This window comes from Lytechinus variegatus, chromosome 1 (assembly GCF_018143015.1).
Source record: "Lytechinus variegatus isolate NC3 chromosome 1, Lvar_3.0, whole genome shotgun sequence".
Lineage (NCBI taxonomy): Eukaryota > Metazoa > Echinodermata > Echinoidea > Temnopleuroida > Toxopneustidae > Lytechinus > Lytechinus variegatus.
Genome location: NC_054740.1, coordinates 85,568,264 through 85,582,423, shown reverse-complemented (window position 1 = coordinate 85,582,423; position 14,160 = coordinate 85,568,264). Strand labels below are relative to the sequence as shown.

Here is a 14,160-nt window from a genome sequence, read left to right as displayed (position 1 = left end):
TATAAGCGTCGAAAGGACAAGATTTGGGTTAAGAGCACTTAGCGGATAGATCCCAAAAGAAAGTCGTCAGACTCAGAGAAGGTTGTCTTTCATAAAGTTTTATCAAACCAGCAATCGTTGCAGCTCAACGCTACAACCGTGTATGTCTGATATTGATCCACATCGCTTGATAAGTGCACCCAATGGCTCAAACATTCCGAAACTTATTTGCCAAGGTGTTTAAATGGCAAGGAAATTGACGGATGAAACAACCGAGATCATAAAGCATCACAAAGAAAAAAAATGTTTAAAACAAAATGAAATAGAGATGAAAACTGAGACACACTTCCTCAAATATACAAACAAGGTCCACAAAAATATTATGTAAGAAGATGAAAAAATAACAACCAAAACAGATATGTTATTACTAAAAAAGAAATACTTGAATGTTAAAGTGACCAAAAAAGAAAGAAATTAAATAAGTATAAGTAATTTATAAAGGGGAATGAGATTACTTTATATATTGCTTTATTTGACCGGCGTAAGTGCAAAATTGATTGCCTATAGGTGAAAATAAAACCGAGATCCAACACAAAATTCTTTTTTTTGTCTCATAGTCATACTTTGAAAAATTGAATGATTGTCATACTGCCAAACCGAATCAAATGAAAGCCAATTTGAATGATAATCGGGAAAAAAATGGAGCATTATTTGTTGGAATTTAAATGCTAAATAATCTAATCGAATGGTATCTTGTCGAAATTGGCCGGGAAAAACAAAAATTAGCTAAAGTAAAAACTAAGTATACAAATATTAAAGCAACACAAATATACAAAGAAATATCCATTATATGAGCAAATATCGACAGTTTTTTTCTAATCGGATGGTTAAAGGTTAATGAATAATTTAGGGCGACTCCATACGTGTCGTTCGGGACATTTTGACAACCATTTCTAGTCTCTTAGCCGATCGCTTGAGCAAAACAAAATTATTTTCTGTCAATAATGAAGTTATAGCAGGTTGTCATCTGAAAAACTGATTACCAACGAAAATGTTGGATTGTGGGTGAATTAAAGGTAAAAATGTGTGTCGTACGGGACTCAGAAATGTCCCGTACGACACGCAACACCCCCCTAATTCACCCATGGACAATATATTTTTGTTGGTTGTCATTTTTTCATATGATTTTCTAGTAGTACTTTATTATTACCACAAAACAAACTGAAGTTCTTCGTTTGTTCGGACAGTACGTTAAAAATGTTGCGAAAATGGCTGATTTTCTAGCATGGAATCGCCCTTTAGAAGATGAAAAAGGGGTTTGTTGTAACGTATTCATATCCAACATGAGGGGAGGGGGTTCACTCCCACACAAGTATTCCGTACTGTCTAATAAATTACTGATTGTTATCAACTATATCTACGATTTTGAATTGAAGAATTGTGTCTTACATACTTCGTGAGAAAGATGTCTTTTATTGCACATATGTGAAAATAAAATTAATTCATGTTCTATGAAAGTAAATAATGGTGAATTCATTTTGCATTCAAAGTAACTAGCTTGGACGTAATAAAGTGGGATATGTGTGTGTATATGTATCCACTCGATAAAGGGCTCGGTTAAAGTTTTTGATGAAGTAGAACATAATAGTGTATTATTTGTACACTGTACATTAAAAACACTATAAATGAGTGGATGAACTATGCTGGAAGTAGAAAAAAAAATATAGCCTTTGTTTTCCGCCTAGTTTCAAATTGTGATCAGTCATGCATGAATGATTGTAAATGCATATTTTCATACCTTTTTGTTATCATTGAAACGTAACTTGCAATGCTTCAGTGATCATGACTTATTTCTCATTTTTCTGAGAGTTGAGATAATATGGTTTAGTTTCATATAAAATTCTGATCCTTTTCACCTGTTTTATAAATTTTGAATGGAAATGAAATATGAATATAAATTACACCCCTGTACAAAAGTCAATGAGGCAACACCAGTCACACATCCATTAGTTTAAAGTAGTTTGCAAAATATTAGGAATTGTACAACACTTGAAACTATATCATCTCATCTGTATTAAGGAAAAAATATGAAATATGTCATGATCAGTGAAGCATTACGCTCTCTGCTTCAATAATCATAACAAGGTCTGAAGATGTGAACTGATGCATATGTTGGAAATCATTTATACATACCTGGTCACTACTTGGAACTAGGTGCAAAACAAAGTCCATACTTTATTTTTTTTTACAGAAAATGAAAATTGAATTAATTTGCACCCCTTTACAAAAGTCAATGAGACAACAGCAGTCATGTATGGTTTGTCTGCAATTGTTTGGTCTGAAAATGTGCATTATTGCATATTAGGATTCCTAATCATTAATGCATGACCGATCACAATTTGCAACTAGGGGCAAAACAAAGGTTGTACTTCCCTTTCATATGATACACACACACATTATTACATATATATATATATGTAAATCTGTGTGTGTGTGAAGTATGTGAAATTATATATACATATATATATATATATATATATATATATAGATAGATAGATAGAGAGAGAGATAGACATATTTTTGGATGATGCTAAATGGCTCTTATGAAATGTTCTTCAACAAATAAATGAACCAGTTGTTTATTGTGTACAAATTATATCATTCTAAATATAAGCCATTCAAATTTGGAAGGAAAACATTAATATGTACAATGTGATGTCTATCATTTGTGTTTAAGCATACATTTTTTATGTGACGAGTGTTCTCAACTCACTTCTAAATTGTGAAAATTAGAAATTAAAACAGGTGAATACATTATTTTCAATTTCTGATAGTTTTGATCCCTTTGATCTCTCTCTTGGGTGTCTCTTTCTCTCATCCCAGCTGTCTCTCCTGCCATAATTTTGCAGCAATCGTTTTCCTCTAACATGGTGTGCACATAATCATTTTCAATCTTCATTACGTTTCCAATTAAATGCGGATGTTCATGCCAAACCAAGCAGGAGTCTCAAGTCAATTCACTAAATGATTTTGCAGTTTGTAGAAATTTTAATACAAATCTGTCAGCATGTCAAAACTATTCTATTCCCCTTCAGAATCAATTTTTGGACATTGGACACTACAGATTTCACCTTTATACAAACATGAGTGAATATAAAAATATATACATGAGAAGCATAGGTCACAAGTAGAGGCATATAAGCTTCAGCCATTAAAAAAATTGTGTATTCTTATATTGTGTTGAGTGAAAAACTCAAAATTAAGGAAAATCATGAATCCACAATTTGAACCTTCATTAGAAATAATAGCTGGTAAGAGCTAAATTTTTGTTGACGTGTTTGGAAAAGCTTCTGAAATACAAACAAAAGCATCACGCACAGTAAAGCATATCAAATAGAACGAGCAGTGATAGAATGCCTCTCCCCAATAAATGTTTACCTGTAAATTACAAATATATAAACAATAAGATGGATACAAGGAGAAACCAAACCTTTTAAAGTATTTGCAAGTGAGTGTTCAGGACTTATCATTTGCCCCCCCACTCCCCCTGGGATCAACACACCCCTTCTTCTCCTATGCAGAGCTTGTGATATGGCTGCTTGTTATGAATATCAAAATTACGAACTTTTAACAGCATAATACACTTGGTTTATTTTTGCCACACATGGGCAGCCCCCCCCCCCACAAGCTCCCTCCAACCCTTTCAAAAGCTGATGATGCCTTTGACTTTACTTGATAACAAATGAAATCCCAAAAGGGGAACATTTGTATTTCTAAACTTTATTACATTCTTTTTGGATCTGCCTTGCCTATAATGACAATATGGCAAACAAAATGCATTCTTCTGAACATGATTATGATAAGCATAATCCAGAGTTTGATTAGGATACAACAATCTGCTTAAAGATTGAATTGTGAGCTAAATCAGAAATGTGCAACAGACAAATTTTCAACAGACACATGTAGATAGTAACGTCAATTAATTCTTGTTAGGAATAAGGAGAAATACATCAAATTATGAACTAAATTGTAATCATAAACTGAATGCATGTAAGTGTACATGTTATTCTCATGATTCTTAAAATACAATGAGAATGCACGAGCAGTAATCCTTGAAAAGGATTAATAAAACAAATTGAGGGCAAAATAATAATCAGAAATTGTACATCTGTCATATTTACAAAATTTTAAAATAAATATTATTTAACAAATGAACAATGACCCTTGCATGAAAGCATGTCAAATAGGATAGGAAATGAGGATATAAAAATGCTACATATACAGCATGTACAAATACAAATCCGAAATATATTTATTTCCAGTGTATTTGTAATACAGCGAGACACTGTGGACCATTAGGTTTCACTTGTCAGCTAAATTAATGAAAAGACATAATACACAAGAAAATTCTACATGATAAAATGTATAGTTCACATAGAACATTAGTATTTGAGATTACAATAAAGGCACTGAATGTGAATATGAAATTTATGTCATTGAAAAATGCAATTGAAACTGAGCAATCGAAATGAGATTTGTGAGGTAAGTTGTGATAAAGAATTAGCAAATACAACCAGAATGTTCTTATTTCATGAGTTCAAATGGGCTTATAATTATTATATAGAAAATCAAAAGAAATTATAAAATAATGTGATCTTTTTTAAAGTATTAGTTGTTGTAATGATCTCAAAATGAGTTTGAACAGAATCAAATAAAATTACCACCAAAGTATTTGCATACATGAATAAAAATTTGTGCCTATGTCAAATAATTCTGATCTGGTTGAAAAGGTGTAAATGATGAGAAAATAAGCCCCTAAAAGTATGACTTCCCAGCTAAATTTTTTTTTTTTCCAAGCAATAATGACACAATGACCCAAATGTGGTTATCAGTGTTGGTGATTTTTAGTCTCATCATTTCAAAGTTTAAATTTCATGTCACAAAGTAAAATCTACATGTACCAGATCTAGATCTCTAACGGCACGGCAAAGATTAACTTTGATGTGAAGACACTCTCATATTATTGATTGCTTTTTTATCAGAAGGTCACTGGTTCAAATCCTACTCCAGCAGCCTGCCAACCTTCCACAAAAAAAGAAGTATTCTTAGAAGGAAAACAATTTTTTAGACAAAAAAGGAGAGTATTTTCAAAAATTTGTCTCAATGCAACAATTGCCAGCCTGTTGTAGTGAGATCAGTGAAAAACATGTGAAATGACTCTACTTCATAATTCATTCTTTTAAACATGCTCTCGTAGGCAAGAATTTACTTGTTCTTTCCATGCAACAAGTTACTGGCCTGAGAGTGATTATTAATAGTCTCGGACTGTCGGCACTAGTGTCATTGGCTGTGTATAATACATACTCCATGATCAGAAAAAAAAGAAACAAATCATACAAAAAAGTATTGGTGTATTCAAAGCAAACACGAGGAACAAATACTATAAAAAGGGTTGGCATGTCCGCTCCAGGCATTAATTTCTTTCAGCACAATATGTATCCACATGAGCCGCACTTGACCCAGGTGATGTGAATAGGTACCCAACGGGATCTATTCCTTGACTGCTATATGGCAAGTACCAGTAGTGGCATGGAGCCTAGAGGTAGAGTTGATGTCAGCTAGTAGATGGCAGGTTAAAATCCTGCAGATTTCAATTCTGTTTTCTTTCTTCTTTTACCGTTATATTACATGTGCACGGCAAATGATTCTCTTCCTTCTGCACCACCCCCTCTTCCTTCTTATTCTTTGCCTTGTCTGTCTCCATTTTTTATTTTTTTATTCATTTATTTATTTAATTTTTTTTGTGGGGGGGTTCTTTAACCGAGTGATTTGCAATCAAAAGCAACTCCTAAAATTGAATGTAATTTGATTGCCAACCAATTCGAAAACATGCATATGGGAAATGCATCTTAGTTGCATTTATTAATTGAGCCCAAGACATACAAATATAAGAAACACAGACATTTAATAAACAAAAATGTTTTAAGGACAAAGTCATGAAGCAGATCTGCACAAGAATGAGTTTGTCCGACTTTATTTCACAATTAGAAAAATACATGTCATTGAATAGGAGCATAAGTATAAAACTACTTGAAATGAAAAATATTCAAAATATTACAAAAATGCATGCATTTGATTTTGCCAGTGACAGTGATAATCGATAAGGCACGGCTGTCGTAACAGTTCTGTTCGAGAGCTGTTATTATATACCTGAACACGTACACAATGATATGATTTATTATTCTGATCTAGTGTACAGCTGTTGAGTGTGACTGCAACAGTTCCAGAGAAGACATCTTAAACATTGCAGCTATGACCAACTATAATGAAAGCTCTTCTGGCTATCAATACAGTGGAACATACAAGGGCACATTGTAAGTCTACAAGAGGGAACATGCATATTGTCTGCAATTGGAACAAGTTCCTTTGTGAGTCTTACCACATCTTTAACGACTGGTGAAAATAGAACATGGTCTTCCACTTATTCATTTTGTGGAAGCCAAAAGTGAGGTAAGCAGTTGTGGTGGTGGCCGGAGTGGAAGCCACCGAGGTGAAAATGATGGTGGTGGTGGCGGTAATGATGGTAATAGTTGTGGCAAAGATGGTGATGATAATGGTGGTATCAACCAGTGATGGTGATAGTTGCGGTGATGGTGCAACCGTTTTAGATGTTAGTGGTGTTGGTTAGGGAAAATGTTCTGATTTTAGTGATGAATGTAAGGTGACTACAATGATTATGGTGGTTGTGATGGTATTGACATTGTTCATGGTACCAATGGTGTTAATTGTGATGATACCATTAGTGGTGATTTTGGTGGTGGTGCAGTTAATGGTTTTTAAAGTACTAGTGGTGCTGACATTGTAGATGGTTGTAACAGTGGTAATGGTAACAACACTCGTAATATTGACTTTGGTGGTGGTGGTGGTGTGATGTTAATGGTAATAGCATTATTAGTGGCAGTTGTGGTGGTGACATATTTTGTGACAGTGGTGGAGGTGGTAGCATTGATGACATTCTTAATGATGGTGGTGTTGGTGGTAGTCACAAAGAAATCAACTTGTTAGTAGTGGTCATGTAGGTGACAAGATAAAGATAAGGTGATGGCAGTGAAAAGTGACAACTATCGCAATATACATGCAAAATTCTATTCACTCTTGATCATTTCATATCAAATATCCCTTACTTGGATCATCAACATATCACATGAATATTCCTTTCCATGCTTTCAGCAGAAGACAAGATTACAGTGCAATAAAACTGTCTTCTTTCTAAAAAGAGACTGTAAACCATGAAAAAACCTCAACAATTGTGGTGTCAGAACTAGTCCTTATATTCCTGGAATGTTAGATTGATGGTTGATGCAGTTTTCACTTTGCTGCCAGGATGTCCATCTCTCTTTCAATTCCTACATATTTCAGGGCATCAGTCGGACCATATCTGTTAAATAAAAAGTTGGCGAAAGAAAGAGAGAAAAAGGGATGGATAGAAAAAAGAGGTAGAGAAAGGGGGATGGGAAAAGAGAGAGAGAAGAGATAAAGAGAGAAAAACTCCATGATCTATTAAATAGAATAGTATACTACATAAATTCTGTAAGAGGAATCTAGTTTTCACATTTGTTCCCCCAATTCATGTCTACTTAAATTTTATACAAACCTTCCATGAAGTAGCATTGTCCTAAGTTTTAAAAAAACTTTGACATATACAACACACTGACATATGGTGATAGTCATGAAAGCATGGAACTAAGAATGCTACAAGAAAGTCAATGCTCTGTTTTTCTAATAAACATTCTAATTGCAATCTCCCATATCTAGTGTAATCCAAAATGAGTGTCGGTGCAAGGATTAACCTCATGAATAAATTACATTCCATTACAAACTGCCAATAAAATATGACCATAAAGTTCAAACACCAAGATGAGTTGCCAAGCAAAGTTCTTTGTAATTTACTTCTTCTAAGTCTAATTTCACCGAAGACGAAGGGATTTCTATGGTACAAAACGATTCAAATTCGCCACAATCACCTATACAGTGCGTCCCAGAAAAAACAAAACCGAGATTTAGCGATGATTTATCATAACTAAATCATAAATAAAATAGACAAATGACCTATCAATGTAAAGCTTAGAATCTCCTCTTTCATCTGGTATTACTTAGATTATTCATCATTCACGCATGAGTAAAAACAATTCGAAGAGAGGATGCCAAAAACACACTTGGCGGGGGTATCTGAATTTCAAAAAGAAAATCATATGAAAAAAACGTTCAATATCTGTTCTTTTCTTTGATACCTCAATCACAGAAAATGGTCGAGAATTAAAAAAGTTATGATCCCTCGAAATAATGCTTGTATTTCCCTAATTTCATTAAATAAACTTGATTTCACCAGTTTCCCACAGAAGCTATCGCACGGTAACAAAAGACTTCATGCATGGCTGATCGTCAACAAAACGGAGTGTCGAGTGAGTTTGAACGCTAGCCTGTAAAACCTCTTCATTTTCTGAAATCATTGAAATTCAAGCCTTATTTCAAATAACCAGAACTTTGTTATTTCTTGACCATTTTCTGTAATTGAGGTATCAAATTAAAGAGCAGATATTGAACTTTTTAAAAATGAGGGCTTTTTTTAAAACACAAATACGGCCCGCCAAGTGACTTTTTGGTATCCCCTTTTCACTCATGCGTAAATGAGAAATAATCTAAGTAACACCAGATGAAAGAGGAGATTCTAAGCTTTACATTGTTAGGTCATTTGTCTATTTTATTTATGATTAAGTCATGATAAATCATCGCTAAATCTCAGTTTCGTTTTTTCTGGGATGCACTGTATATTCTATTTCTCAATGAAAAACAAGGCAAAAGCGATTTTGTGTCTCGCCCACTGATGAAAATAACCAGAAATATTGTGATTTGCGAGGGCACGCAACAGAATTGTCATAAGAGCCTTGCACGTAAACTTTAATGTTGACCTGAAAATGACCTTTGACCTTACCATGTGACCTTCCAACGCAGCAAAACATGCCGGTCGCCTAAGTACATCTACCATCCAAGTTTTGTTGAAAAGTGACATACGGTTGTGGAGTTATGTGTCATAAGAGAGTCTTGCATGTACCTGTAAACTGTAACGTTGACCTGAAAATGACCTTTGACCATACCATGTGACCTCCGACTGCAGCATAAGATGCAGGTCCCCCAAGTCCATCTACCATCCAAGTTTGGTTGATAAGCGACTTACGGTTGTGGAGTTATGTGTCATTGAATTTGTGACGGACGACTTTTGGATCCCTTAAGTCTCGCCTTCATCTCTGGTGGGCGAGACAAAAAAACCATTCCATTCACAAGTTCATTTTCATTACCTGTAATCAAAGAATAATTCTTCTCCAGTCTGAATGTTCCTCTTGGCAAAGATACCTATCCGATGGTCTCCATTCACCATCATAACTGAAACATAAATATACGGGCAGATCCTTGTTTAATGGTAGACATATCTTGCATAATATTTAAAGTTGTATGGTAAATTTGTCATATCAATTTCCTTTACACAAGGCAAGAAGCACACAAGTGTTTATTACCATATAACAGGTCTCATAAAAACTTCATTATCTAAATATCTTGGAAATACTTAATCTTAATAAATCTTATTCCAAATAAAGTGCAAGAGGGAGGTAAAGTCCAAAGGGCCCACAAATTGACTTGGTATGAAATATCCTTCAAGTTAATTGCATTAAAAGCAATTGGGACATTTTCAAGTTTTTCATAGGTCTAGCTCACTATATATATATATATGAATTGGAAAGCAAATTTTAAATTTTCACAGGCAGAAAAATAATATTAGAAACAAATACAAATAACAAGTTTTGTAAAATCGTATTTCATTACACATACAATATTGTTCATGTTCTAAGAAGAAGTATTGAGGAAAATCCTTCAACAACTATTATCAAAACTCTACGTCAATGTAGAAAAAAAAGTTGTAGTTGAATAGTTTTCATCAAAACAATCTTTAATAATATCTTACAAGTTAACTTTTATACCAAAAGCATATGAGCCTTATAATGGAAGGCTTAAAAATCGATCCTATAGTTGATTTCAAATAATCATGTAATCAACATAAATCTATGATCAATTGTTTTGCTCAGTGTTACAGGGCACTTTGAGACATATGAGTAAGAAGTGATTTATTACAATGATTTACCTTTGGCATAGCAGTTTGGTATGTTGGAGTGGTTGGCAAAACGAATCTTGTTTCCTTTCCTTGTGGCATCAACAACAAAATCTGAAAAGAACACAAACATGTCATCATCAAGATCATTATCATCAGTCATCATCATCACCCATGAGCAACATCATCTTCTCAACTACAGCAAAATATCAGAATCATCATCAGCAACATCCTTTATTACCAGCATCATCATCATCATAAATACAATCATCACCAGGACCATTGCCATCATCATTTTCATCCATGTCATCATGGATACCAGTACCATTATCAACCTCATCCACTACCATCAGCAGTATCACCATCAGCAACATCCCAGTCAACACCAGGTCTTACAAAGAGTTACGATTGATCCGATCAATCTCAAGTATATGGAAATCCAACTATGTCTTAATTTTTTTTATTTTGTTTGATGTCCTTTGAAAACAAAAAGAAGCATACTGAATTGTCAAGAAAACTGATAATGTATGGATATACATAATTTCTAATAATTATTTTGAACAAGCATGCATTTTAGATGTTGACGTTGCTGGCTTTCCATAGTTGCAATAGATCAGATCAATCGCAACTCTTTGTAAAATGAGCCCCAGAACTCTGCATTACATACCATTATTTAGATTGAAGAGGAAACTGCACATGTACTTGTCATAGACCTTTCCACGTCTGTCAGCCTCATCTTGAGAGATAATCTTATAACAAAAGTAAAAAAAGAAACATGATTAAAGATCAATTATTTGAAAATTCCTTTCAGCAAGGAAACAATACAGAAATGCTAAACTTATCTCCATAATAGAAATGATTTTGATGGCACTCTGTAACCAATCTACGAATACTAAAACAAGAAAGATATCATGATTGAAAAGGCCATCTCTTTATTCATATAAAGTGCAACAATATAGTAAAAATACAAAAAATACCCACACAATCTGCAATTTAACCCTATCTTAATTAATTTCAGACCAGTATATACAAGGGGGGGGGGGTCAAATTGACCCCCCCCTCAGATCTCGGCCACTGATTGCGCGATCACCGCAAAAATTTGCACGCGCATACAGCCGGACGTAAGCTACAAGACTGTTTGGTAAAAAAATAAAATAAATAAGTAAGTGTACGAAATTTGCCCTAATTTTTTTTTTTTAATGCTTTTGCCTTAAACTCAATTTATATAGCCAGTAGAAAGCTAATTTTTGGTTGGAGTATCAATTATTACATTTTCTAACAAAAATATCCACAAAAAAATTGGAAGCCACTGGGCTGATTACAAATATCAATGCAGATAAAAATACAAATGGGCCCAGTCTTACAAAGTCTTACGATTGATCCAATAAATCTCACCTGTATGGAAATCCATCCATAACATAATTCTTTCTACAGGAAATTAGCTCAATCTCATTTGTATTAAAACGAAGAGAATCACACTGAATCTTCAAGAAGATGGTGCATCTATGAATATATATCATATCTAGAAAATATTTTGAACGAATTGCAATTTAAATGGTGAGGTGTTGGCCATCCATAGTTGTGGTTAATCGGATCAATCGCAACGCTTTGTAAGATAGGGCCCTGGATTCACAGATGATTTTTCCCTTCTAACCTATGAAATCACCCCCCCCCTCCACCATAAGTGAAAATATCACTTTAGCAAAAGGCAGAAGGTACCCTTTTCATGAGTCTTGGGTATGACCCAGCTGGAGGATCAAACCTTAAAACCTTCCATTCATGAGGCAGGCCCTCAACCACTGAGCCTCCTATGTCTACTTAGACGTTACTAACCTCTCCACAGTACTCTGAGATGAATTCATTCTTCATGACAGGAACAGTGATGTAGATACCCCACCCAGCAACATCCGATGGAGCCAGCAGAAGATGCTGAAGTCAAGAGAAAAAATGTAAATGTGATTCTAACATTTTGCAACAAGGATGCAACAGCAAGGAATTCAACAAAAACATGATGTACCAAGAGACCTAAGTTCAAATTTTGGATGTTGAAGTTCCATGAATATCTCTTTTTTTCCTCTTGACAGTTTCATACACCCTTTTCCCAAAAATAGTACATACTATGATACATTTTTCCCCTGTACCCCAGAAATATCGCTAAAACACAAAACATTGCTTTGTGTTAAATGGGCAAAATATTGATTCATCCCACAATTCACTTTTCACCAAAACTGGAGACTTTGGCTAATCAAATCATCCTGAATGATAGACTCCTAAAGTCAATATCTCAAAATACTTTTGTATCTCTCTAGAGATACCAGGTCTAGAAAGTTATAGATGTCCCATCATTTCCTATTTTATCTTTATGAATAGGAAATGCAGATGTTTCTTACCCGTTTCCATCCTCGTTGTAGACTGACATTTTTGCAAGATATACTTTCACTTGTACTTTTATCTGTGAACACACCTGCAAAATAAAATAAATAGAACTATAAAAATGACTCTTGGTATGAACTCTGATATATATGTATAGAGCAATCACACACAAAAGATGATGTTAACGTGGAACAATGTCCAAGGTATTTCTAAAGAACCATTTCAGAGAATAGGTGCTTTTATGAAATTTTGATTCTTTTCTTCATCAGAACAATCTAACATCATAAACATTCCCTGAATATCCCCCCAATTGAAATTTCTGTGCTGTGTGACTACCTGCTTCCTCACCCCCCCCCTCCCTTGAATAAGCCCATCAATTCCGTAACATACTTGCTCCACAAGTCTGGCATAGATCGGGATCACATTCCCTTACAGCAAGGTAGCATGGACACTGCTTGGTGTTACATTGAGCTTTACATCGACATCCAGGGAATCGATTCTGACCTGGAAGTAACAGAAACATAATGCAGAAAACACAGATTTGTCATTCATAAAGCAAATTTGATTGCATAAAAATCCATTTATCAAGATTCATTTTACAATAACAGTTAATTTTGTTAAAACTGAAGTCTGGTGGGGGATCATAAGCTCTTAATAATTACCTTTTTATCAAAGTGCGTTGCTTCAGATCTCAACAAACGCAAATTCAGCAATCAAAGGAGTATGAGTTAAAGTACTTGTTCATCACTGCTTCTGTTTATAAAAAGCATTTATTTTGGCCATTTATTCTTCTCAAGTATGGAAGTGATACTGTTCACATTAAGGAGAGCACTGACATAATTTTTCACAGAATTGAAGAATGATTTAGTGGCAAATAGCATAACAAGGTTAGTTATGGGTAGTTGTTGTTGTCACCATCATCATCAAAGTTATGATCATCATCCTAATCATAATTATTAATGTAGTCATTATTATCATCAAACTCATTACCATCATCCTCATCATCATGCTCACTATCATAACCCTCATCATCATCGTCACCACTGTCATCAGTCGCATAATCTTCACCGCTGTGGTCATTGTTGTTTTGGTTCTTATTGGCATCATCATTGCAAAGGTCACCAGCAACACCATTGCAGCAACAGTTTCAGCCTCCACCATCCTAATCATCATCATCATCATCATTGCCACACTGATACTTACATTCTGTGGAGCACTGGCAGAACTTTTCACAGAAGTTTTGGAGCATAATACAGGTGCAGTCGGAATCACAAGGTTTGCCAGGGTGATCACAAGGTTGGTAGTTGTATACATGAGTTGAAGAATTGTCTGAAAAATAATTAATTATCACAAACAGATCAGAATAAGCTAATAAAATGTGAAAAGAGAAGCACTAGTAAGATGGAAAATTTGTTGCATTTTCACGGTGAAAGTGGAATGATCTTTTCGTCATTAGTTCTTACATGGTCTATCAGTTGTAGAGCACCCTACAAGCCATGTCCAGTTTTGGTGAGACCAATATAGAAGTTATGTGATTTAGCTTGTTTTCCCTGCATGAAGATGAAAAATTAACAATTGTGAGGCAAGAAAATAGGCATGGATGGTGTATTTTGGTATTCTGGGTGATGTCATAACTTTTGTCCTGA

General features: G+C 34.5%; 1 protein-coding gene across 4 annotated transcripts in view; it reads right to left on the bottom strand.

The window, feature by feature from the left end:
• Positions 1-3,012: 3,012 nt before the first annotated feature.
• LOC121426100 (histone-lysine N-methyltransferase EZH2-like) overlaps positions 3,013-14,160 on the bottom strand; it is a 28,610-nt gene continuing 17,462 nt past the window's right edge. For all 4 annotated transcript variants that reach the window (XM_041622259.1, XM_041622277.1, XM_041622269.1 and 1 more), the window contains exons 14-21: positions 13,718-13,843; positions 12,905-13,018; positions 12,532-12,605; positions 11,975-12,070; positions 10,809-10,890; positions 10,175-10,255; positions 9,336-9,420; positions 3,013-7,417 (exon numbers count right to left, since the gene is read on the bottom strand). In XM_041622259.1, coding sequence (XP_041478193.1) covers positions 7,348-7,417; positions 9,336-9,420; positions 10,175-10,255; positions 10,809-10,890; positions 11,975-12,070; positions 12,532-12,605; positions 12,905-13,018; positions 13,718-13,843 — 728 coding nt within the window. In that variant the 3' untranslated portion in view covers positions 3,013-7,347. The remainder of the gene's footprint in view (positions 7,418-9,335; positions 9,421-10,174; positions 10,256-10,808; positions 10,891-11,974; positions 12,071-12,531; positions 12,606-12,904; positions 13,019-13,717; positions 13,844-14,160) is intronic.